Here is a 27,667-nt window from a genome sequence, read left to right on the forward strand (position 1 = left end):
TCAGTGTGGGCCACTAAACTCACTGTGCTATTAAAAAAAAGAATTTCTGAATTGCACAATGGGATTAGTACATATGCAAAGATTACAATGCTCCTGTGCAGGCTGTATCTGTTTTGTATGCGGTATGTGGGAGAGAGAAAGCATGCACAGCTGCTACCCAAGTTGTACCTTTTCCGTGCATGCAAGCTAGCCTTGTATTGCTTGCACCTACTCCCCAGTAGCTGTTTTGTTTGTTGGGGAAGCTTGCACGGCTCCTGCTGTACCTGTACTGTGTGTTAGTGAAGCTTGGTAACAACCTTTACATTATAGAAGAGCGTAATATTGTTGGCAGTGCCAAAGCTTGTTTTTAAAATCTCCTAGCCTACTGTTGATCACCTACTGTAAGGATTTGCAGTAAAATGTCAGAAAATGCATTGAGCAGCTAAAGAAAAATGAATTGGTCAATAGTCGCAACTTTATGGCAGTGTTCTGGCCAGCACTAGGTGTATCTGTCATTGGTGGAGAAGGTTCATTAGAACCAGCCCCACAATGTGGAAGGGCAACCAGCCCCAAATATGTCTGTCTTTAACTATCCAGCCAGTATCAGTGGTGTACATTGATGGTCATTTTAGGGGAACCATGCAACCAGTGCTGAGCGGTGTGTATTTTTGTCTTCCTTCCATTTCTCCGACAGGTCCCAGTTAGAAAGGCAGCAATCAAGTCAATGCTGTCATTCTCAGACCACTATAATAATCCAATAATGTGTCATGAGTGCTGGTGTGCCCAATTAATGTACAGTTTTGTGTTTTGCTAACGGATTTAAAGGCAACATGGCTTTCAACAGTCCCATGTGTGTGCATATTGCAGTATTGTGTACACTACTGTCTTATGCACAGGGGGAAGAATACAGTACTTAATTTGAGGCAGTGGTTGCTGGTGGGCATCACCATTTATTTGTATTTATTTTATTTTATTTAAAGCGCTTTTATATAGCGCGAACATTACCCGAAGGTGTCAGAGCGCTTTACAAAAGAACCAGTTGCGATACATAAGGATTTAGGATTACATGAGTTACATAAAAGATACAAACAGAAACAACATTCAAATGTACAAGTTGTAAAGTCGCACAAAGAGGAGATACAAATAGAGAAAATTGCAAATGTACAAGTTGTAAAGTCACTCAAGGAATTGATACAAATGGATAAACTCTAAGAATCACATAGGAATGGTAGTGAGTACAAGGGTCTACTACATATACTAGTGGTTAGAGTTATCTCTATATACATATATATACTAATAGTAGATTTGCTCAGGGTTACATTTTACTAGCGATTAGGCTTGGAGAAATATATATAACATATTTACACAAAAAAAAAGAGTCAAAAGGGGTAGAGAGTGGTAGGTTGGTGAGAAGAGTCAAAGGCTGAGATTGGTGAGAGGAGAGAGGGGGACCTGAGGGGGAGTAAGAGATAAGGCAGTCCAGCAAAAGAGAAATGTCTGAAGGTCGGCAGGATGGAATCCAATGGACTAAAGCAAAGGACACAAATCCACAAAATTGTGGACCCGGGTCGTGGGCATTGATGAAAACCATCTCAAAATGGCAAGATGCACCCCGGTCAGGACCCAAAAACTATTAGAGCAGAGTTCCATTAAGTGGGGTCGGAGGGGGAACGCAGTCACAGCACCGAGCAGCACTCCGCCATCTTGTGCTCAGCAAGCGTGCATCTGACGCCGTGAGTTTAAAGCCGGCGAGGGGACAGGTCATCGGAGCCCCCCACAGTCAATACCAGAACATCTGGGGGAACACCAGGGTGATTAGCAGTGCCCCCGCTCACCGTCTACCATCCCGCGGTGCGTGACAGCAGACAGTGGAGCCCCCATGCATCCAGCGCTGTGCTCCCCCTTCAAGAAGCACATCGCCCACGCCAACACCGCTCCGATCTCCCGCACTGCGAGTGGCTAGGCGAGGCTTGCTGAAGTGCCGGGGGTCTCCGAGAGTGCCCGCGCTCACCGTGTGTAGTGTGGGGAGGTGCCGGCAGCCGCGGGCAGTGGGCGGGTGGCGTCTCTCCCCCGATGCCATCTGAGGTTCCTCTTCATTACCGGGGAGGACGGCAGCCAGGTGGCACTGGGGAATCGCAGTGCTGCAGCCACCCAATCCCTGGGTGTGTTTGATTCGAGATGAGCCACTTTCAGGGATATTTGCTGAAAAGGCGATCCCTGGCCTGGGAGCTCCCAGCCGGAGCTCCCTACTCATCAACCATCTTGCAATCTAATATATTCTTGCATTTGTAGAGCGGGCCTTCCGTACTGTGAAGTTTAAAGTCTGGCCTGACAGCGTTGCTGAAGCCAGGCCTTGTGATCAACAGAAAAAGAGCTTTTAGAAGTACCATCGAGAGGGGGAATAAGCTACAACCACCTATTAGGACACTGGAATGTTGAGCGCTCCATTGAAGACAATGGAGTGCTCCACGCTTCAAATAGCTGATTGAAGCCTGGTGCATCAATATTCCAATGTTTGTGCACAGCTGTTTCTGTGAACAAAGGCCTCACTGAGCCTGTGGTGATTTCAACCCCCTCGGGCTCCGTGAGGACATTGTTTTACAAATTAGAACATTCTGACCTCTAGGAGTGGAATGTTCTGATATCCCTAGAGGCCTCCATAGTGGGCTCAATTGGCCATTAAAGGCCCGCTCCCTTGTTAAAGGCGCCCTGGAGTGGGCCATTATTAGCCGTTAAAGCCTGCTATTGTCGGGCTCTAAGGCTACATTAGTTTTCTTTAGTACAGCATTTAACTACAGGATCTGTATGCATTAGTCTTTTTGCGTTGTGGGGAGCTTATGCGCAATACATCGGGATTAAATTGGGAAGAGATATGGCCTAGTGGCTCGGGCTGCTGATTTTGGATCTGGGAAGACGGGTTTGAATCCTTTCTTCGGCTCAAAGCCTGTGGTTCTGGGTAATTACTTACACCCTCTATGCCTTAAAAATGTCTAATGAAGCCTGAGTCTATATTGCACAACCAGTTCCTCTGCTTCAGTGCTGGCATCTGCAGTTCTCATTGATTAAAATCACTACCACAAAGGTAAACAATCATATAATGATAAACAACAGAGCTACCATCCACATATCTGGCACCTCAATCAACAACTCCAGAATTATCATTGTCCAAAAAATTTGTTCATCAATATATTTTTCATAATGCTCATAACCTATATCACTCACGCCCAGCCCTCCCGGTCAACAGCAGCTATTCAACCCCCCAATGTGAAGACTGGCAACGCTTCCAGCATCACAGAGACAAGCATCACATGTCCAATACCAGATAAAGACAAAAACAGAAAGAAGGAGAGGGGCATGAAGAGTCCTGATTACCATGTCAGAGGTGGAGTCACGGCAGACAGCCTTGCAGCCAAACACCGAGGTGGAGATGGAGATGCAGAACTCCACCAGCACGAGCAGCAGAAGCAGAGCCTCAATCCCCTTCACCACCGCCTGGAAGAGCAAACACAACTGTAAGCCGTGCTGTGGACAAGTCACAGTACATACACAAATAATAATGTCTAGACTGGATGCAGTTCCACAGGTGTGTGTAAGCATGTTTAGTGTAAATCAGTAGCAAACCAAAGCATCTAACCTGGGAATGCTTACCACCCACCTATCAAAGTAGTATAACATTTTCATTGCAGTATCGTCCAAACTTGTGTTATTTCACCCCCATAGGGGCAAAGGGATAGTGAGAGAATCTATGACCCAGTATGGGTAACATGGGACTCCCTGACTCCATCATGGACATTGGAAGGCATAACAATACCTGCTGCATTCATATATCAGTACAAGTCCTCCACAACCTCACCTTTCCAGATAGGCCACATCCAGCAGGATAGCTCAGCGAGTTTAAAGCGTGTTGCTAACACCTGTTCTGGGTCACAAGTTGGAATCCCACACACTCAACCTTCCATCTTTTGAGATTTGTCAAAATGAGTTCCATTACATTAGATAATAATAACAGGGGATTTTTATAGCGCTTATAAATGGCAGACGTAACATACTATATAACAGCAGATTATTATTATCATTATTATTACTTGCTTCCAGTTTATGGCCATCTTACATCTTCATTTCCCTGGCTGTCACCTACAGGAAAGGTAAAAACAACTGATGATGGACGGAATGCTGAACAATTCAAGGATTCACCCCTAGTCACAGATCTGGGTTTAATCCATCGTTTTTTGCTCACTACGCCACCCCAGTTTGGCTGGACAGTTCCCATGGGGAACAGGGTCAAGACTGATTTGCATATGGATGCGTCTGAACTGGGGGGCCTGGTCAGCAAAAAAAAAATGGTTTAAACCGAGCTCTGTAATTGGGGGTGAATGTTTGACTAGTTCAGCATTCCGGCCATCATTAGTTTTTTTTGTGTTTGTCGCCCTAAGTGGGAAGGGTATGCCCAGATGTGGGTCTCGTGCTCACAGTGCCGCTGGATTCAAGTGGCTGATGAGGGGTGTTATCCCGAAACCGGTCCCAGGATGCTTGTTTCTGGTCCAGGGAGGGCCTGGCTTGGCTGTGTTCAAATTGGGGTGGCGTGGTTGGCAAAGAAACAATGCAATAAACCCAGATCTGTGACCTGGGGTGAATGTTTGATTTGTCCAACTTCTGTCCATCAATTGTTCTTTCTACAAGAAAGGTGTCATCTACTCCTATCTCCACATTTCTGATGAGATGTGTGTCAGTGCAAAGGAATGAGCCGGACTGTAAAAGTCTTTGCAAGCCTAATAGTGGCTTCAACAGAATGTGTTGCTTTTGTTCATATCCGTAGAGAAATACATTTACTGAGATGCACAAGAGCTTGTGGGGATGCACAGGAGCCTTCATGGGAGACTACAAGCCTCCCAACCCACCAGTGACATTGGTGACAGGGGGTGAAAAGTCCCTCACCTTTCTTTGGACTGTAGAGTATGAAGCCTACCCTCATTGTGTGGGCCATGCATGGGCAAAGCCCAAGCACAGGGTGGCCTGTCTTCGCCAGGCTAGGCCACCTCTCTTACTTCCTCGAATAACCAAGAATTGACAATGTTCCATCTATTTTTATGCAGCATCTTTATGTAAATGTATCTAACTACTGACTGTTTAGACTTTGCTGTGGTGCTGGTCAGCAAGAAGTTGCTCAAAGAGAGTTAGAGTTGGTTGAGCACTCTTACAACCCTCCGAGCTGATACCAATGGGCAAGCATAAAATTGGAACTAACCAGAAAAAAGAGCCAAAAATACAACAATAGATGGATTTCTTGAGGGATCTCTAATGCTCTTTAGTAACAGGGCCACAAACTCATTATTCCAACCTTGGTCTTGATAGGGGGGTCCAGCGTTCCCCCATCTTCGCAATTTGCAACCTTACCTGTCTCCCTTATCTCGGCAGCTGTAGGGCATTGAATGCCAGTAACTAGGGCTTTACACACTAGATCAATTTCCCATTCCTTGTACATTTACAAGTGATTACAGGCAATAGAAGATCACATTGTAAAACTTGGGGCTGGTCCTCCTGTTTTTGGGGTTCTCTCCTACCTCAGCCCGAATGGACCAGTGGAGTCTGTGGCTTCTCAGATATCCTCTGAAAACAACAAGGAGGCTCTGCAAGCAGCTGTTGGGCGCTAAACTTCCAACCAACTACCCAATAGTCATTTAGCAGCCAACCATCACAGGAGGGAGGTCAAGGGGATATGACGGTGCCAGGTCCAAGACTTGTGCAACATCACCTGGAAGGGTCTCCTCGAAATATAAATCTGCCACTTTTCCATAAGTTTTTGTCCTGGCAGATATACCTAGCCCTTAGAAACATCTGGGTCATTGAGAAACAAGGTCACGCAGTAGCTTTAGAAAAACTTAAAATCGAACACTTCCTCTCTGGATAACATTGCGATGGTGTTATGGGTTCACTGGGTTGGTCCTTTGGCTAAGAGGTTTAGTGACAATTGTGTAATTGTAAAATTCATGGCTAAAGGTCTCTTGCACCACTCCAACCTGGAGCCTAATTAGTTAGGCTCAGTGAAGCTCTTGCCGTTAGGTATATTTTATAGATGATTGAATGCTGAGCCATTGAGTCTTACTTTAGACCGTCGTCCGACCCCCTCTTTCTTCTGGTATCACTACTGCCAACTGCTTTTTCAGTGGTGTCCAATCTGCCTGAGAACGAGTGATACCCTATTCCTGCCATTGATTCAACTAACACAAGGCCATCTTAAGCCAGTGCATAATTCAGATAGAGCTGAACATTCCATAAGAAGGGTGGGGATGCCATAGAATCAAATAGTGACTCAAATCTAAATTACCAACAGGCATGTGGGACTGTAACAAACGGAGCCTCTGCCCCCCCTGTGTTTTTCTCCATGATAACCATATCTACAATTGGTGGAGCACAGAGGATTACGATCCAAACCGAATGTTAGGGGCTGGGGCCTATTTATAGATGGGTTTGAGTTTTGCATCTTCAAGGATACTTGTCTAGAGAATTTCTGTATTCCATCAGTTAATACATCTACTGGGAGAGCTTCCAGAAGACTAATAGTGAGGTTGAAAACTTCATTTTTGTACTTTGTTAACAACAGGCTTCCCAGATATCCAGGGTCTATCATTCTGCTCTGATTATGGGAAGCCTCTCTTTGTAGTCAACATCTTCCCAAAAGAATAGCTTGTGCCGACCCCAAGTGTCCAAACTCAGGGGCTTGAAAAAGAAAATGTCTGGAGCCCAACATTTCTTTTTTTCATTTTTACCACCGATCCTCTGTGGATCCGCAGTAGTAAAAAATGTGTTTTTGGCCCCAGGGGAAGTTCCACTGGGACACCCCTACCAGGCCAGGACTATCCCTACCCTCTATATTTGTTTTATTCTAGGACAGGGGGCTGAGTTCCAGAGTCCTAAAATGGCTGCAGCCATAGCTTTGATGATTGTGGTAGCAGCCAATCGGATATTATCTTTTGATGTATTGGTTTCTCAGATCCTCCATGGCTTTCTACATGAATATAAATGCATGTCGAGCCTTACGTTCTAGAAAACAACTGAATAGATTTACATAGAATCAAAAAAGCACACTCTGTGGGTAAAGATTAGCTTTCTACCAAATTTGGTGAAATTCCGTTCATTCGCTTTGGCTGTAGCTGTGTCTAATTTTCCTACAGAAATTGCATGGTGGGGGAAAACTCTTTTTGGGACCCCCCCTTTTTCTCAGCCCCCCAATCAACAGATCACCTGAAATTCTAGGAAAGAGATGTATGAACATTTCTTTGGAGAGTTTTGTGAAAAGATTCATCAAACGGAACCAAAGTTATAAGCAAAAAAAAAAAGGCTATTCATTTGGAAATGTGGTCGTAACTATAACTGTGCAGTGGTGACCGCCACTGGGATATGCATAAAAACAGAAATCCCTGGTGTCTAGTGGGCTTTCTACACCCAAGGGCATATTTAGTGCAAATGCCCCAATCTGCCCAACTGGGGGCAGAAATACTGTCTTGCCCTGCGTGGGGATGGGGGCACTGACCCTTGCCTAGGCTAATATTCTCCACTGAAAAATTAAATTCCTAGTGGGGATTCTGCCACCCTATGGAGTATATTGTTTTGAAAGTTTGTGCAGTGTTCTATTAAGTTCTACTGTGTCACAATGATAGCCCTTGAGGTGGTGTATGTTGGATTGTGTAAGGTGTTCTGTGAAAAGTATTCTGTTGTGTGTTGATCCAACCCAGGGACAATGCAAACCATGCAGGCCTTACATTCACAGGTGAAAATAAACTACTGTAGTTATTTTGTTTGTTAAGAATAACATGTTTTTGAACATGTTTCATGTGTATCCCTTTTCTGATCTGCTTAACCAATGCATGTGATGTCAGGTGCAATATTCAGTCTGTTCCATTTGTCACAGTGTGTATGGACTAGTAGTTATTTCTGTCTTTGAAAAGAGCTGGACAGTGTTGGTACAACTCCTAGTGTCCACTGCTGTTTCTTACTTGTAACTTCTGCACTTAAATGAGGAATCGTGTTCTCTTGTGCCCCTGTGGATCCAGACTCATGCTTACCAAAGGGATTTCTTCCATTAAAGTAGACAACTTACCATAAAACTTCAGACGATTCTCATGGGAGAGTCATCGTACATCCCAACTTACTACAAAGCTTTGGGTGATCATCCTGGGAGAGTAATCGTACATCCTAACTTACTACGAAGCTTTGGGCAAGTCTTCTGGGAGAGTCTTTGCAAATCCCATTTTACACAAAGCTTTGGGCGATTCTCCTGGGAGAGCCATCATACATCTCAACTTACCACAAAGCTTTGGGCGATTATCCTTTGAGTACCATCGTACATCCCAACTTACCACAAAGCTTTGTGCAATTCTGGGAGAGACATCATACATCCCAACTTGCCACGAAGCTATGGGTGATTCTCCCGGGAGAGTCATTGTGCATCTCAACTTACCACGAAGCTTTGGGCGATTCTCCTTGAATGGTCCTCGTACATCCCACCGTGCTCTCCTTCTGAGAACCATCCATATATAGAACAGATACCTAAGTCGATTGCATAGAAGATGAAGCCAAGGAAGGCTGCGATGGAGCTGATGATGTTCATTCCCAGACTGCCCTTCACCTGCACAAAAAACGTTTTGGGTTTTCAATGTGCTACATACATCAACGGTAAATTACTGGCTAGACATACTTCTTTCCTTTGCTTCCCCTACCACCTTCCAATATGTCAGTCTCAATGTTTATCCTTTCAGTATAGAGGCATAAGAGCTATGTATGGATATTTCATCTCAATGAAGTTTAGGGTTAGGGTAGATTCAATCATGTGGCAGGTGCAGGTTCACAGTAAGAGGTCTGGAAAACTAATTTTTGTGAAGTTATGGCAGGCTGGTAGATAAATGAATAGTCAGCATGCAGATCAAATGGAGCAGAGGTGGACAAGAAGAGCAAATATAATAGAGTAGAGGGAAGTGAATGTAGAGAAAAGGGAAAATGATGAAATATCAAAAACAACATACAAATACATAAGGTTTTATACTATAGCCCTATGTGTAGTCTGCAGATGCCAGAACCCAGTGCTTTTGAGACAATTCACTATGTTAATACACCGAAAACAGAGTTCAATGCTTTTGGGATGGGAATATTCCTTGCATGGCATATAGGTCGCCAAATGGATGCGCCCGTGGAGTGGTGACTCAATGACTGTTTTCCAGTAGAATCCATCTTGGATTGCTACTGCAAGCAAGTCAGCAAGCTGAGCCAGACAAAGGTTACACATAGCCTGTCACTGTAGCATTGTGTATTTGTGAGCATTCCTGAGGCTTTTGTGTTGCAAAAGACTCTGAAGTGTCGAGGACAGAGAAAGGGCTCTCTTTAGATGTGTCGAAGTGACATTTCACTAGGTCTTGCATTTTGTTCTTTCCTGGTATGGCCCTCCTTAGAAAAGATGGAGAGTGTGGGGGTGACTGGCGGCAGCAGTGTCCCCTGAAGTGCAGTGTCAGCCTTTGTGAGTCCTGTCCCCTTGCTTCCTACAGAGGTGCTGTGTCCACAATGCGGACGGGTGTCATGTAGGAAGGCTTCTTGCCTACTTATGCTAATAAAGTAGGTTGCTCCAGGCGGAGCCTCCCATCACCATCTCCTGCTGCCTGTTATCTCCTGAGACAAAGAACGTGTCCGTGACAAATAAGGAAACACAAAGTCAAGGAATTGCCTCAATCTGTTGCTATAATATCACATGAATACCAACTATGCCTAAGAAAGGGGTACAAGAGAAGCATTGAACCTGCCAGTCAGGGTTCCAGGACCTCTCATTGACCGGTGTATGTCTGCCTCAGGAGTGTGCATGCTCTGCTATGAGACAGGCACCAGATGCATCCCTGCAGGAGGAGTCTGCTGAGAGGAAGGAGCTCAGCTGCTGGTGCCTACTGAAGATGCTGTCCAGAAGACCCACTGAAGAAATTGCCAACTCACACCAGGAATCTTGTGGGCTCTGCTGGGAGGTGTGGTGAGCTCCCTGGGGCTGAAGGAGTTACCCTGATCCAGTGTGAAGACATTTCTCGTCCCCTTCACTAGCAAGGGAGTGATTGGGATGGTGGACCAGCGTTGATCAATGGAGGGACATTGCCGGAGCCAACCTTAGCATGACCGTGGCGTATCTCCATGTTTCACCTTGCAATGAGAAGTGCAAGCGCATCCAGTTGTAATGGCTGGGATGTGAACTGTGCTTCAGAAGTATTTAATACAGAAAAGATACAATGTACGGTCCCGCAACTGTCGCTTCAGCTAACTCTGCTGGGGCTTTTCATGTGCCCTTTACTTTAGGACCTCTCCCCCACTCTTTCACTGTGAACCAGGAATCCCAGGCTGCCGGCTCTGGGACCAGCTCTCAGTCCTCCTACAAGAGCCTCAGGACCTTTGCTCGGTTGGGGGGTGTTGCTTTGAGCTTGCCCTGCATTGGGAACTGCCACCACTCCCCTGTGCATCCACGGTCTCTCCACAGCTCCTGGCCACTGGAGGAAGGAGAGGTTAGACGTCAGGTGGCTGCGTCACCAGATCCCACTGCAGCGCCTGACCAATGTGAAGCTCAAGGGATACTGCAAACATTATCCTAAGCCTCACTATGCCACTCAATAAAAAATTGTAAATTGATACTTGTATAGCACACTACTCACCCGCAAGGGTCTCAAGGCGCTTGTACGAATACCGCTGTGGAACCCATCCTGGCTTTCATTGTGAGGTGTCCACCCCTGGGCACCCCCACGGTGGAGGCCAGGCATCCTTAGCGTTGTGGGGGCCGTTGTGGAGATTAAACAAGCTATTGCCCAGAGTGGCAGAGTGGGACTCCATGATTGAATAGGCACCAAGGCGAGAATTATCAGGTCCGTGGAATTTTTGAGCCCAAGACCCGCCGAGGCAGGGAATTGAATCCTGGTCCCGGGCTAGACCTCTGCATCAGGGTCTGCCGCTCTAACCATTGAGCCACACTTCTCCACTCCAATATGCCTACACCCACTACAGTCTGACCTATGTTTTTTCCATGACAGTGAAAACCTGATTCTCCTGGGAGAACCCCCCTCATCCTCACCACTTTGATTGCCAATATTACAGTTTGACTTTATGTGAATATCCCATGTTACAGTGGTGTTTTGGGGGAGATTTCAGTGTATGTATGTACTGTATGTGTGACACTTATGACTGGCACTTTTGCACAAAAATCACTTCCATCCATCAATTAAGATATATTGTAGAAAAGATAGCTTTTTGTGCAATTTCATGGCCTTCAACATCCTTAAAACAGATGCAACACACCGCAAGGGCTTTTGTAATGTCCTTTACATTTGGAGGGGTCTCCCTTACAATACCAACACCCTCCTGGGATAGGACCAAGAAGGCATGGTAAGCACTGCGTCCCGCACATTCTCTCCAGCAGGCTTGATTTACAAGAAGTAAATAGAGCCTGACTCAGGCTGAGAGTGTTTGTGTTAATTACACACCGACATCCCAACCAAAAAAACTGAAACAAACGAAAACAAAGTTCTGCTTTGACCAAACACATTGCTTCATATTTGCTGTGGTATCGGTTTAACTGGGATAATGCTCGAGCCTTAAAGGGAACATTGGACTGCGAGATAATTTCATAATTAATGAGTAATGTAAGAGGAGGTAAGATAGTAGTAGTAATAGTAAGAGAAGTAATGGCAGTAGTTGATGACGTCCAGCCTTCGTTTTCAGAGTTGAGACTGAGATAAGAGAGAGAGAGAGAGGGTGGCAGGGCCTAGACACATCCCAACTTCCTTCCTACTCTACACATATACAGGGGTGTAACTTCCATTGGTACATTGGCACCTTGGTGAGAGGCCTGAGGTGCCCATTGAACGGTACTGTTTTATTTTACAATTCAACAGCAGCTTTAGACACAGTAGCGGCTGTTCTTCATTACAAGGGGTGGGAAGGTGTGGCGGGGTTGGGGTAAACAACACAAAAAAAGAAAAAAAAAACACTTACCTGCCGCTGCCATCTTAGCGTTCTCCTGCTCTGGTCCCGACTCCAATTTCCTACAGGCAAGTGCAAACTACTCAGGCTCCAAGATGCCAATTAAGACGCTGTGCTCATACTGGTAATACAGCATGAGAGCTGCACCCTGATTGGCCTGAACGGGTTGGTTTTACGCTAGCTCAGGTCCTAGGAGCCTGTATTTCCTCTCCAACTGGCTGAGCAGTACAGCTTGGGTGGAGAGAGAGCTGAGTGCGCATGACAATGTGGCAGGGATGGCTCCTCCATGTGGGCGGAGGAGCATGCAGCCTACCTGGAGAAAATGGTCTCTCCATAGGAGCCCAGCTGGGCGCCGTCCCCACCAATCACAACGCTGCCATTGCAGCGTTGTGATTGGCTTAGGGAAGGGGAGGGAGGCTGCCTGCTTCCTGTTTCACGGGACCCGACCAGGAGCTGAGATGGCGCAGGACCCGGGAAGGTAATTTTATTACTATTTTTTTTATCAAATTCCCCCTGCGTGAATCCACATGCGAAACCTTCACCCACCCCTTGTAGTGAAAGATCCACTCTTGTGGTGGGGCACCCTATGATGACCTTTGACTACCACCATTTTAACTGACTTTAGTGAGTTATTTTACCCTGGCCTTAATGTATGACGGTCCTGCATATGCCTGCTCCTCTTCTGTCTTGTAATCTTGCTGTCTTTCATTGGGAGCTGTCACGGAGTAGAACAGTACATTTATATTATGAGTTCTTACTATTAGCTTTGACATGGCCTCATGTCATCTTGCTTTATGACTTTAACTTGCTTCTGCGTGCACAGCAGAGTTTGCGATTCACATTCAAGGTTTTTCTGTTTTTCTGAGCGATTGCTTTTTGTTTAATGTACAACTCTGTCTCAGAGTCAAAATACGGGAGCTTGGCCAGCCTCCATCTTGGCCTTGACGCAGACTGGCAGCAGCCAGCTCGTTTTTTTCCAATGAGGAGGGGGCAAGGTTTTCTAGAAGCTTCGTCCCACATTGAGTAATGGTATTAAAGCTGGGAGCTTTCGGGGGCCAGGTGGAAGTTCACCACAGAATAGATGTATTGCTGTGGAGGTGACGGAACTTGAGTCTTGACTAAACTCCTTCCTGGGCTGTTGAAGGTACTTCCCCAGCTTGAGTTGGCAAGTATATTGCAGAATCAGCCAGTGAGGTGTTCCTAAACATTATATGTATATATTTTCAACTCTTTACTACTTGTTAATACTGCATTCTATTTCAATTGTTCATTTAATTAGTCACTTGTTATTTGGGAGTCTGCAATTACTGATATATTCGGCCTGCCTTTCTAAAATATTGCATTAATTAATTTGTGTGTTATGTTACTTGCACCTGGATTTGTTTTCTTACATCGCCTTCAGGGAGTGCTGGGTCTTTGCCTCGTCTTTTAGGAGTGTTGCTTAAACGTGTATTATTTAAAGGTGCAGTCATACATTTGCCTCTCTTATGGGAGTGTAGGGTTTGGGTGTATCCTTTTAAAGAAAAGCACATTCATTACACCCCTTCACCCATGATTAGTAGCAGCCATTACGGCAATTTGTCTGGCCTCAGACAGCCAGCCAAACTGTCATGCACACTTACATTGTGCATTACACCTCTTCTATCACTATCATCATGGCTCCACCCAACTTGATTTGCTCTGGCGACTGTAGAAAGAAAAAGAAAATGATAATATAATGGCTTTATTATCATTGTATTTTTCCCGATTCAGTCAGCTGGCTCCCAGCAGAGACGACGATGCTTCTACGCCATAGCAAAGGAGCCACTTCTGGTTAGTCACATGGGCTACCCCACTCCATTAATCTGGGGTTTGTAGAGGCACCTTCAGTAGGCAGGTCACATCATCAACGAATATCGAAGTAATAGACCATGATGGCTGAAAACTGACATGTCAGCAGAATGTATTTTACCTACCAGACATATGTTTCTGTTCCGCTCAGCCGCAGTGGAGAGGGACCCGGAAATGATAAACTGGTGAATATCAATAAAAGAGCCATTCAGTTTAAACACATCTCAATAAAATAATTCACCACATTTATATGTCATGCTTAAAGACACATGAAAGTAATATGTAGAATCTTGGTGTGTTTCTCCAAAATATCTTTTACGGCATGATATTCCCTATGTTAATTCACTTCAGTAGATACTGGCAATGGAACTGTGAGTACTTGGCCATAGATGTACTATGATTTTGCATCAGGTTTCGGTCACTATTGTGGCACAGCCCTGGCACAAATAAATTTTTTGCATATCCTAAGCTATGCAAGGTGCATTTTCTAAGCTATGCTATTGCGTGATTTAGTAAATACAAATTAACATGAGGCATTCTGCAGCACACATAAAAAAAGAAAAATGCCTCCATGGATTGTTTTTTGTGCAGAAAGGTGTCCGTTCTTACACAAAAACAATCCTGCTGGTAACTCAGGTGCCCTTGAACCATAGTGTATGAGTGCCTGTGTTGGCGTTACTCCACCCTAATCTACTCCACTCCAAACTACCCCACTCCACTCTACCCCAAACTACCCTGACCTACCCCACTCTATTCTACACCAAACCACCCACCCCAATCTACCTGTATCTACCCAGCTCCACTCTAATCCACCTCAATCTACCCCAATTCAATCTTCCTCACTCCTATCTAACCCAATCCAAACTACCACACTCCAATCTACCCCACTCCATCCCACTCCAATCTACCTCTCTCAACTTCACTGCAATCTACCCCCTTCTAATCTATCACAGTCTACACCAGTACAATCTACCCCGATGTACCCCAATGCAGTCTGCATCACTCTACCCTAATCTACCCCACTACAATCTACCCCATTCTACCCCTCTCTATCCTACTCCACTCAACTCCAATCTTCCCCATTCCATTCTACCCGAATCTACCCCAATCTACTCCATGCCACTCTACTTACTTTTAGCCACGCCAAACAGCAGTCACACTGGTGCACAACATAGCTAAAACAATGCTTGTTAAATCAATGGCTGTCCTAGTATCAGCATGTAGAAGAATTAGTAAGTGGCCCAACTTTTGGATACTGCACACTTTCATGCAAGAGTGAAAATGATAGGCTAGTACCCTGCAAGAGAGAGGCATAAGGACCAGCAGGGGCTAAGTATTTCGACAAATACGGTCAGAAATACTAACATTTTGCGCCGGGCTTGCATCACAAAAGTTAAACATTTATTTTCAATTTACTTTTTATTGCAAAATGTGTTTTGCCTGGGAAAGTTTCCCGAAAGTAACACAAAGCAGTGCTTTGTGCTGATTAGCATTACCTTGTTTTAAGTGGCGTTCCATGGGTGGTACATGGGCTTTCCCATGAAACAACCACTGTTTGGATGCAAAACCTATCTACTAGCAGTAGCGATAGGGTTTTGCACCAAACAATAAAACCTCCTTGAGTCAGGCATAAAAAGAAGAAATGCTTTTATTTCTCCTTTTTTCCCCACTTTGCATGCGTGCTGCACTTTACAGCACACATTCAAAGTGGCAAAAACTTTAAAGTTTGTCTAAACATAGTATTTCCATAGCCTTTCAGTACATATCCTATGCTAGATATGACACAAACACCTTTGCACTGTAGTGTGCATTGTGCTAGGTACCCTGATTGGGCACCACTGTTCGGAAGAGAGCAGGACAGTGCCATATCTCAGGCGATATGGAGCTTTCATGGTCTCTCTCTCTCTCACAAAATGCACCATAGTAACTTTGGGTACTGGGTTGCATAATAACTTGGTAAATCTGGACAGTAGTGTGCATCAGATCCAATGGTCCCTGTTCTCTACTGCAGCTCTTATACTTACGAAGATTCCAGCCCAAAACGGAATGCCGACGATTACACTGATGGTAAAGATTGCTCTCATAGAGATGGCCAGTATGATTCCAAGGATAATCTGCATCAGTCCGATCAGGATCTGGGCGACCTGCATTTACAAGAAAAATACATACATTACAAACCAAGATCTTCCTGTTGGTATCAGGGCTGAAATCCTCCTATTGGACTTTCTTGAGTTGCCTGGTTCTTTAATTCTTTTGAATCATGATGAATCCTTATTGGAGTTCATGCATCTTCACCATGTGCAGCTGATCTTTAACTTGTCCTAACTGAGCCTAGAAAATGTGGACTTTGCACATCTTTATTCAAGATAGCAAGCATTTTTAGCCTTTTTGCGAATGCCTCTGGCCCTACGGCAGAAACCGATAACAAACTCACTTCACGGTTGACGTTTCAGCCGTTCCAATTCGGGCTATCACGTTACAAATGGCAGGTGATTATTTAATCACTTCCACTTCTGGGTTCTGCGTCCACACGGGGAACACAGAACACACTTAGCGGGGACACGAACACGTCTCCACTTGTAAGTAAGTCTGTTGGCACCCTGATTTTTATTTTCTCACAAACTCCGTGCAGCACGATGTTCTTCTTAAACATGGGAGCTTACCAGAGTCTCCCTTAATCTACTTTCAGACGGTGCCTTCTGTACGAGGAGTTATCCGCTCCTGTACATGCCGCCCTCACGGACGTTGATTTTCTCCGTGGAGCCTTTCCGAACGGAGTATGGTAAATTGATCATTCACAACCACCCGCTCTCACTTTTATTTTCTCTTCCTTGCAGACACCAACCCTTATGGACTTTCTGTCCTTATGTCTCCGGTTTCCAACAGATATTTAGATTTTGATAGTCAACAAGGAGAATCTTTTCTATATTACATGTGTATTTACTTGAACCCAGCAAACGCTTTTCACAGGACCTACGGGCACATTTTACTCAAACATTGATTTGGTGAGCACAGCCTTTTCCACTCATCATGAGGCACTCCATATTTGGAGAATTACCTGTTACTCATCAATGCACCTCAATATGTGCGGATTATAATTCTTTTATTCTTCCCTTTCCTTCTCCTATCATTTTAGAACTGAAGTATTTTCAACATTGTATTCAACAAAGCCATGGTTGCTCCTTTTTTTTTTATTAAGGAACTAGCAACCATTGACAAAGCCAATAGTCCTGGCTTGTTCAGGTGTAATGATACTTGCTGTATTATATATCTGGATGCAATGACAGAGACAACATAATACCAGTGAGGCGGAACACTATGGAAGCGCAGATTTTTAGCCTAGGTGTTTTAAGCTGCGCTGTTAATTACGTCAAACACCCCCTTTGAAGAGACCCCCCAGTTTTTTTACACCGCTTAAAGCCCTGGAAACAACACCATGTTACAGTAACCTCACATCCTGGCACTGTGCATCATGCATGACTTCTACGTTTTCAGTCTGACTATGTGCAGGGGCATAGTGAACTTTCCACCAGCCCACCCCTTGCTGTAGTACATTCATGATGGGACTCTTCTGCCTGCAACTCTGCAAACAAAGGCTCAGCTCATAATGCGAAAAGGTGGGTGAGTAAATAAGTGAAGGAATGTCTGAATGGCTGGATGGATTACTGAAAGGATGAATGCATGAATGAAAGGGGGAATGGATAGATAATGAAAGAAAGGATGGATGGATGAGTGAATGAATGGAAGTATGGATGAGAGAAAAGGTAAATAGATGGATGTATGGGTGGAAGGGTGGAAGGGTAGATGGATGGGTAAAAGTGTGGGTGGGTGTGTGAAAGGATGGATGGATGAGTGAAAGGGCAGCGGCTGGGCGAGTCAATTGGTGGATGGGTGTGTGAAAGGATGGATGGGTGGATGAATGAAAGGGTAGGTGATGGGCAAGTGAATGGGTGGATGCATGAATTGATAAGTGAAATGGTGAATGGATGAGTGAAAGGGTGGATGTAAGGATTGATGAGTTAGTGAAAGGGGGTAGATGGACAAAAGGATGGATAGATGAGTGAAGTGAAAGGGTGGATGGATGAGAGAACGGATGGTTGGATGAGTGAAAGAATGGATGAGTAATAGGATCAATGGATGGATTCATGAATGGATGAGTAAATGGGTGGGTAGATGGATGGATAAGTGAAAGGGGGATGAGAGAGAAAGGGAGGATGAATGACTGAAAGGGTGAATGGGTGGAAGGATAAATGACTGGGTGAATGGAGGAGTAAGTGAATGGGTGGATGGATGAGTAAGTGAATGGATGGCTGGGTCGAAGAGTGGATGCATGGATGATTGTACAGATAGATGAATAATGGATGGATGAGTGAAAGGGTGGATGGAGGGATGGATGAGTGAAATGATGGACAGAGGGATGGATGAGTGAAATGATGGACGGAGGATGGATGAGTGAAATGATGGACGGAAGGATATACGGAGGATAGGTGTGCAAATGGTTGAATATGTTTGGATATAGATGGGCACACAGATGGAAGGACAGACCTTTTTAGTGTAAAAATAAGGCTGGGGATACTGATTACGACAGACCAAACTCAATGTTCCATTTTCTCAGAGTGGGTCTCAGTAACAAAAGGTACTGAAAGCAGCAGCTGGCATAAATAAGGGTTTGGGACCAGGAACTCTGTTGGGCGGAAAAACGATGGATTGGGATGCAGCCAAAGTGATTGCCAGTGGATGAGATTAATAATTCAAGCATTCCAACCAATATAATACCTTCATTGCGTCCCAAATACTTTAACCTCTTCAGCGCGGCGCAAATTCGTGCGCTGTGCTGAACGTTCTATTGGGCTTATGGACGCATGACGAACGGTTCCGTCATGAGCACAGGCCAACCGACGCTCATGACGGAACCGGAGGTACACACCACCCACCCACCGGTAAAAAAATGGTGGGGAGCCACGGCCAACTGCCGATTAGGTCAGGGGAGCCACAGGTCAAAAAAGTTTGGGAACCACTGCCCTATCCAGATCCTTTTTATTAAAGCACCTGTACGTTGGCAATTGAGTCCTGGGCCCTGCCGTGTCGGAATTATCACCGGCGGAGCGGTGAATCTCCTAACCCGTTTCCTTTGTTCCACGCCTTCCAGCTTTAGGCTACTTTTTTTTCTGATTCTCTCCCTCCTCTATGTCTCCCGCTTTCTATTTAGACTTCCCCAGTGACGTCCAATTACATCATAGGTATGATCGAGTTGTTGTCCTCACTCCACTCAGGAACTTGCATGTTTTTACCCTTGAAACACTTGGTCTGTCTGTTCTCGGTATGACATACCATACACACTACAATCCGTCTGTAAACTAACGAGCTGTGGTCCGATGTACCATGTGACCCCCCAACTTACCTTCCCCCAGGGGCGTAACACAGGCCCCTGCAGCCCCCGCGGTGCGGGGGGGCCCTCACCCTCCAGGGGGCCCCGTCAGCACCGCACTTCTGCTGGATAGCTCTAGATTGAGTCCGGAGGGGGCCCCTTCACGTACCCTGCAGGGGGGCCCCCTCACGGTTCGTTACGCCACTGCCTTCCCCGTCCTTCACAGACACACTTCCTGCCACACCACCCTCACACCAGTTATCCCCGATACACTGTAGAGTTTTTTTAACGCGTTAGGTGTTTTCCTTTGGTTAAGGTACACTTTTTATTGACAGTCCCTCTTGGAGACATGTCACAAGAAACCGTGTTTATATGCATATTGTCAAGTTTTCCACCAATGTCCCTTGTATCTTTCCCAGCCCTGAGGAGTCGCGGGAGGACATTCCCATATGCGACGAAACACGTGTCGGCTGGATTGCTCTTAAGAACATTAAAATGCTGTATTTCTCAAGGACCAGTTGATCTCACAGGCTTTGTTTTTGCTCGTATTGTATATTAGTGTCTACATAGACACAACTTGTTGTATTTATTTGTTATGTGCAAGGGTATCGTGTTGTAATTATCTGGTGTGATGGCCTCGGCCGATACACATTCTGAGGGGTTATAGGGCTTATCCCCTCACCCGCTTATGCACCACATCTCTAACCAAGATTCCTAGACACTCATGCGTCCACTTTCAGCAGTGCGCCCTTTCTTTTCTTTTCCCTGACTAAAAACCCTTTAGAGTCACTCCATCTTAACCTTAGACCATCTGAGGAAGTTTGAAGATGGCTGGCCTCAATCCTCCTTATTAAATGTTGGCTTTGGTGCTAGCGCAAGAAGGGTTTCAATGGGGTTGTGATCGCTACAGCTAGAGGAGATCAGTTTGCCATGTAACTGAGTGTCTACAAAATTAGAGGATAACAAATGTAATCTATTGTGGAATTCTGGCCTCAACCTTTGAAAGTAGAGGGTATTTCCTACTCTCTGTTTACAATATCCATGACATTGACTAAATCATGAGCAGCCAGGAGGGAGACCAGCGCTTCCTTCCTCTTGCATGAGGGCTATTCACAGCACCTATGTCCTCCACAGAATTGGCATGAGGATTCCTTATATGGGGCTAAAAGGGAAGGATTGGGCAAAGTCTAGAATTGGAATCTCCCACTATGCAAAAGACCGCGGTTTGACCGCTCTCGGCTGTGATTTTCTGAAGAGTAGAGATACGCTCAAATAGGGATATACATTTGGTATTGGGCACACTGATAAAATCATTATTATAAAAGTTAGTTAAACGTAGTGTCCAACCTCTTTTATTCTTTATTGTGAAAAAATAGGGATGAACTATCTCAATGGCCTTTACACAGCCTCCTGCTTTAATTTTCACCCAAGTTGCCAGCCCTCCTATTGCACGCCCTGACCTTAACTGGGATGCTGGGTTGTGGAAGCAGACAAAGCCATTAACGTGTACTTCAGTTAGGGACCAGGTCTCCTGAAGCATCAGAATGTCATACTGGGTGATAAAGGTGAGGCAGTTGGGGCATGATAATGTGGTTTGTAACCCGGCTAGATTCCGGCTCAATATATGTTTTGCAGCTTCTATCTTCCAGCACAGTACTTTGGTACAGAAAACGTAAGTATGGGTTCTAAGCTCACTTTGGCCTAGCACACATTATAAGTGAGTATGTAATGTATTTTTTTTAGGGCTTTTTGTTTCACTGAAACCTACTGGAGATGGCTCAATAATAGCTGGGCCAGTTCTATCAGCAAGGGTAGATCTCAGTCAATCCAATTTGTCTAAGCCCTTTAGGGTGGCAAACCCATTTCCTAGTAAAAAGGTGGCGGGGCGCTGGGGGCATGGGCAGTGTGGGTTTGTAAAAGTAACCAAGTGGGAGGTAACAAATATTAGTAGTCTACGGAGGTTAATCACAATACAGTCACATGCAATATTTTTTTCAGAGCAACCAACCCAACCCAACCTCTGGACCATTAGGAGGTTGGTTAGCCAGGGAACACTTTTGTTACTCACTTTCTCCCAAGATTCTCATTGGCTGGCCGTCAGAGGTGATACTCCAGCCAGAAGTACCACATAAGGACAGGCTGCTGGAGGAAGGTCCAGAATGTCAGAGGACCCCCAAAGTTCTCAAGATTCAGTTACACATCAAGCTTTACTATTACCTGGGGACGTATTGTGGCAAGTGCTAGTCATTGGATATTGAATATTAAAAGTATTATATAAAGGGATTTTACAGAGTTAAATAATAAATGTGTTACAAAGCGCGTAATCGATAAAGGTGCTCAAAACCTTTATATGTGTTTCTTCAAAGTAAAAGCAAAGCCACCAAACTGAGATATTTGATACCTGCATCAGAAGATAAGCCTAAGTTAGGAATAGACGAGGGATGTTGGTATAAAAATGTTAAGGGTTTTGAGTTATTATATTGCTGGTGCCTACAGTGCTTCTTTCAAGCACGAAACCGACTTACCCCCAAGGCCTTCGGCTCTCCTTTGATGAACCTCTGCAAGGGCACTGGAAACTGGCACAGGACATTCTGGAAGACACTGGTGCCCACCTGGATCTGCTGCTGTTGGGTTGGGGGGATCACCTGAGTAATCACAAGCACCCCATTGGCTCCCGCCATGGCTTGATTCATGCTTAATGAGCTGGAAGAAAATATTACAAAAAGAAAACCCAATGGTTCTTTGATTAAGAAGAGTGATGGGAATAAGACATACTCCAAACAACTTCAGCAGAACATGGTTATGGTTCAAACTAAGCATGCTAACTTTGAGAATGTCAAGGTCCACTGATAAAGCCAAGAGGTTTGGCCATGCACTGATATATTGAAAGATATTTTGTGAAAGGCTAGCAGTTTCCGTTTTCTTATGCAAACTAATGTGGTCAATTTGGCCCCACAAAGTGGTCAAGATCACTCATTCTAACCACACGAGGTGGTGAGATATGGCTTGTCAGGGTTGATGATGGAGGCAGAAAGGTTCATGTATATGTTGCAGACCATAGGTTCAGGAGCTGCACAGGTTCCTATGTTATAGTGGCATGGGTGGAAGTCCTGGAGTAAATATTGGCCCTCTATGTAGTTTAAAGTTCCATAGCATCTCAAGTTGTTGCATGTTAATTTATGGATAGCGTGGAATTCCTAGATTCTATTTTTCTGTCTCGTATTATGCTGTTGGGGTAAGTGCAAGTTGATTAGATTAGGAATTTATTGAGCGCTCAAATCACCCTGGGGCATCTCGGCGCTGACTAGAGATTGGACTTCAGCTAAAGGGAACCAGACTAGAATAGTCGTTAAAAAAGGAAGGCTTTCAGATGGTTCCTAAAAGTGCCATAATTCAGGATGGCTCCCAGGGCCTGTGGGAGCTGGTACCAGTACCTGGGAGCTAGATAGGAGAAAGCTCTCCCACCTGTCCGGGTAAGACAAATTCGGGGAACTTGTAATAGACCTAGTGTAGTGGATCTAAGCCTCCTACTGGGGCAATATTTAATCTGTTTACGTTGTAGATAGCGAAGACCTTCATCGTTAAGGGAGTTATGGGTTAGGCAGCAGATTTTGAAAAAGGATCTTTTCTTTACATTAAGACAGTGCAATTCTCTAAGCAACGGAGTTGATGGAGAGCCGGCCGGACGGTTCAAGATCATTCTTGCGGCCGTTTTCTGAACAATTTGCAATGTGGCAAGGAGAGTCTCCCCCACTTCTGCCAGCTGGGCGTTGCCATAATCCAAACGTCTCGTTACTATTGCGTGAACTAAGGTCCTGCGATGTGAGGTGGGTATAAACTGAAGTATTTTCCGAAGAAGTTGGAGGCTATAAAAACATATACCGGTCGCAATATGATCTTTCATGGACTGGGAGCGGTCAATTTTTATTCCTAGGTTCTTTACGGATAGTTTAGGAGAGGGGGCGGTGCCCAATTGGTCAGGCTACCAATCATCAGACCAGATGTCTGGGGCTTTTCCCATTAACATGATCTCTGTCGTCCCTGGATTCAATTGAAGGTAATTCACCATCATCCAGTCTGAGATCAACTTCATACCATTGGCGAAGTGTGTTTTTTCTAGCTCTGGACATTTCCCGATTGTGAACATAAGCTGAGTATCATCTTCCACAATCTGAGCCAGAGGGGTCATAGATATATATTAAAGAGGGTAGAACTCAGACATTAGCCCTGTGGGACCCCCTTCTCCAAGGGTATTTTGGCCGAAAGAATAGGGACCTAAAGTGACCATTTGTGTTCTCTCTGACAGAAAATGTTGTAGCCATTTTAAGGCTGTTCCTTTGATACCGCAGTCAGATAGTCTCCCTGCTAGCTTAGTATGAGAAATAGTATCAAAAGCTGCGGAGAGATCTAAAAGAATCAGTATCGCAGAACCGCCTGAGCCAATGGTCTGTCTTAATGAGTCGGTAACTGCTAGGACGGCGGTTTCTTTGCTAACGCTTGGGCGAAAGCCCGACTGTGAGGGATCCAGGATTTCGTTCTGTTCCAAATAAAGACTCAGTTGTTGGTTTATGATGTTTTCCAGCAGTTTCCCCAAGAGAGGTAAAAGAGAAATAGGCCGATAATTACTGAGGATTGCGGGGTCTGCTGTGGGTTACTTAAGAATAGGACGGACCTCTGCTTCTTTCCAGGAGGATGGAATTATGCCTGTGGAAATGGAGCAGTTAAAAATGTCGCAGATAACTGGTGCGCAGCTCTTGGCAAGGAGAGCTGTGATTTTAGGGGGGCATGGATCATTATAGGACCCTGATTTTCCCAAGGCTAAGCCTTTTTGGACCTCCTCGAAGGTGACTAGATTGAAGCTCTCCAAAGAGCAATTAGGAGTCTTCCGCTTCTCCTCCAGTTCCGCCAAAGTATCAGAGACTGAAGGGGCTATCTGAGGGAAATAATCGTAAGTGCTGGATATCTTATCCTGAAAAAATGTGGCTATGAAGTCACCTAAGTCCTGAGATTCATTAGGTGACTGGATCCAGGCCGTGGGTGACGTAAAGTCTTTAACTATACTGAACAGAGTCTTCGAGGAGTTGCTCGACTGTTCAATTTGTTTAAGAATGAAGCTACGTTTCGCTGCTTTTAGATTCAGATGGTAGTTGGCCAGGGACTGTCTATATAGCAGTCTATTTTGGGGGTCCTTACTGGCACGCCAAGATCTTTCTAGTCGTCGACATTTTGATTTTTCAGTCTTTAAGTCTTCTGTATACCATGGATATAGGGGTCGCCTATGAACAGGACCTCGTTTTTTTGGGATAATCTCATTAAAGGCGGATTCTAGCACAGTCTTAAAAATCTCCAACTTATTTGGGGCTTCCGTCTGATTGTTAACTGGTTCACTGGTAAAGAGCTCATCAAATGCTTCTATGGTGAGATTACGCCTGTGACCAGTTTCCCAGTCTTCTTTACAGGAGTCTGGTATATAGAAAAAGTGTTCAAAGAATGATCCGTCCATGTGGGGGGTCAGGGGCGCAGCAACTTAGTTGATCATCGTTAGTGAACACTAGGTCTAGCAGGTGTCTGGCTTGGTGAGTCGGACCTTCCATTTTTTGAGTGAGTCCTATAGCTTCCAAAGCGGAGAAGAGTTTGCTGACGTCTGGATTAGAGGTGTTTTCTCCGTGGAAATTAAAATCCCCAAATAGGAGGAACTTTCTGGTTGCTAGGGCATGCAAAGCGATTTGTTCGAGCAAAAGGTTGGTAAAGTTCAGTTTGGATCCAGGGGGTCGATAGATAAGGGCTCCGTACCAACATCTGACTCCGATAATGTGGCCTCAAAAATACCCAGTGCTACACTTTCACTACTGATTGTGGATAGCCAATTAACTCTTAGGTGACCCTGAAAGGCAATGGCTATACCCCCGCCCGTTTTTCCCTCTCTATTCAGATGGATACATTTGTAATTATCCGGAATAACAAGGTTGATCATAGTACAGTTGGTGGAATTCAGCCAGGTTTTTGTTAGGAAGCACAGAGTGGGTGAGTGGGAGGCAATCATGTCCCAAATTTCCAGAGGGTGTTTTGCCAGAGACCTCACATTGCATAATACGTTTTTTAACTCCAGGGGGTTGGGAGAGGGGGCTTTCCTGTCCACTGGGGTGATGGTAGAGAAACAACACTGCATGCATATTATTGGTGCTTCTAACATATTCGGGAATCTGTAGGTGCACTTGATGGTGGTTAGACAGTGGTTCCTAGTATAGTGTAGCCCTCTTATAGCCCTTAGCGACTCCGCAGAGTAGGATCTGGTAGAGAGGCTCACCTGCATTACCTTGGTTTCCTTGCAAGGGGCATACCCCCAGATTCATCAAGAACACATTTTGCTAATCCTTAATAGCGGAAAATACCGAATCGCTATTAAGGAATAGCAAAATGCTATGCATCAAGAAATCACTAAAAAGTTAGCGATTTTTAATAATTCCTTAATTGCGACCTAGAGGTCCATAGGAATGAATGGGAAGACAATCTCAATTTGCTAATCGCAATTAGCGATTCGCAAATTGAGATTGCGATTTCAAGGGTGCAGGGGTGTCCAAAGGACACCCTGTTGCACCCCAGAAATGATGTGTGCACATATGTTGCGCACACACATGCCCTTAGGGCATAGGGCATGTGTGTGCTCAACATGAAACTTTGAAAAATGCTCTTTCAAAGTTTTTGCAAATTACCATGAAGTTGTACCCCCATTTGTAACTTTAAAGCTCCCGTGAGCAGTAGGCTGACGAGCCTGGGATCCCGCACCTACGCGCCTGAGTGGTACTATACCAGGCAGATATTGGCAGCCATCGGCAACCCCAGTACACGGCCTATCCCTGCTGATGAGGGGTGATACCCCGAAACACGTGTCCAGGGATGGCGAAGACAGCGAAGATAGCAGAAGATCGAAAGATGATGCATCGCGAACACTTTACTACATTGACCAGAGTCCTTAGGGGCGACACCGCCGGTGTGTGAGTAGTGTGCGACCCACCCCCATTTGTAACTTTAAAGCTCCCGTGAGCAGTGGGCTGACGAGCCTGGGATCCCGCACCTACGCGCCTGAGTGGTACTATACCTGGCAGATATTGGCAGCCATCGGCAACCCCAGTACACGGCCTATCCCTGCTGACGAGGGGTGATACCCCGAAACACGTGTCCAGGGATGGCGAAGACAGCGAAGATAGCAGAAGATCGAAAGATGATGCATCGCGAACACTTTACTACATTGACCAGAGTCCTTAGGGGCGACACCGCCGGTGTGTGAGTAGTGTGCGACCCACCCCCATTTGTAACTTTAAAGCTCCCGTGAGCAGTGGGCTGACGAGCCTGGGATCCCGCACCTACGCGCCTGAGTGGTACTATACCTGGCAGATATTGGCAGCCATCGGCAACCCCAGTACACGGCCTATCCCTGCTGACGAGGGGTGATACCCCGAAACACGTGTCCAGGGATGGCGAAGACAGCGAAGATAGCAGAAGATCGAAAGATGATGCATCGCGAACACTTTACTACATTGACCAGAGTCCTTAGGGGCGACACCGCCGGTGTGTGAGTAGTGTGCGACCCCACCCCCATTTGTAACTTTAAAGCTCCAGTGAGCAGTGGGCTGATGTGACTGGGATCCCGCACCTACGCGCCTGAGTGGTACTATACCTGGCAGATATTGGCAGCCATCGGCAACCCCAGTACACGGCCTATCCCTGCTGACGAGGGGTGATACCCCGAAACACGTGTCCAGGGATGGCGAAGACAGCGAAGATAGCAGAAGATCGAAAGATGATGCATCGCGAACACTTTACTACATTGACCAGAGTCCTTAGGGGCGACACCGCCGGTGTGTGAGTAGTGTGCGACCCCACCCCCATTTGTAACTTTAAAGCTCCCATGAGCAGTGGGCTGACGAGCCTGGGATCCCGCACCTACGCCCCTGAGTGGTACTATACCTGGCAGATATTGGCAGCCATCGGCAACCCCAGTACACGGCCTATCCCTGCTGACGAGGGGTGATACCCCGAAACACGTGTCCAGGGATGGCGAAGACAGCGAAGATCGAAAGATGATGCATTGCGAACACTTTACTACATTGATCAGAGTCCTTGGGGCGACACCGCCGGTGTGTGAGTAGTGTGCGACCCCACCCCCATTTGTAACTTTAAAGCTCCCGTGAGCAGTGGGCGGACGAGCCTGGGATCCCGCACCTACGCGCCTGAGTGGTACTATACCTGGCAGATATTGGCAGCCATCGGCAACCCCAGTACACGGCCTATCCCTGCTGACGAGGGGTGATACCCCGAAACACGTGTCCAGGGATGGCGAAGACAGCAAAGATAGCAGAAGATCGAAAGATGATGCATCACAAACACTTTACTACATTGACCAGAGTCCTTAGGGGCGACACCACCGGTGTGTGAGTAGTGTGCGACCCCACCCCCATTTGTAACTTTAAAGCTCCAGTGAGCAGTGGGCTGATG

General features: G+C 45.7%; 1 protein-coding gene across 1 annotated transcript in view; it reads right to left on the bottom strand.

Annotated features, from left to right (window-relative positions):
* LOC144769001 (membrane-spanning 4-domains subfamily A member 4A-like) overlaps positions 1-27,667 on the bottom strand; it is a 103,233-nt gene that overhangs the window by 11,808 nt on the left and 63,758 nt on the right. Inside the window, exons 3-7 of the mRNA XM_078652996.1 lie at positions 21,697-21,874; positions 15,828-15,947; positions 13,929-13,985; positions 8,438-8,605; positions 3,352-3,471 (exon numbers count right to left, since the gene is read on the bottom strand). Coding sequence (XP_078509122.1) covers positions 3,352-3,471; positions 8,438-8,605; positions 13,929-13,985; positions 15,828-15,947; positions 21,697-21,874 — 643 coding nt within the window. The remainder of the gene's footprint in view (positions 1-3,351; positions 3,472-8,437; positions 8,606-13,928; positions 13,986-15,827; positions 15,948-21,696; positions 21,875-27,667) is intronic.

Source organism: Lissotriton helveticus, chromosome 1_1 (genome assembly GCF_964261635.1).
Source record: "Lissotriton helveticus chromosome 1_1, aLisHel1.1, whole genome shotgun sequence".
Lineage (NCBI taxonomy): Eukaryota > Metazoa > Chordata > Amphibia > Caudata > Salamandridae > Lissotriton > Lissotriton helveticus.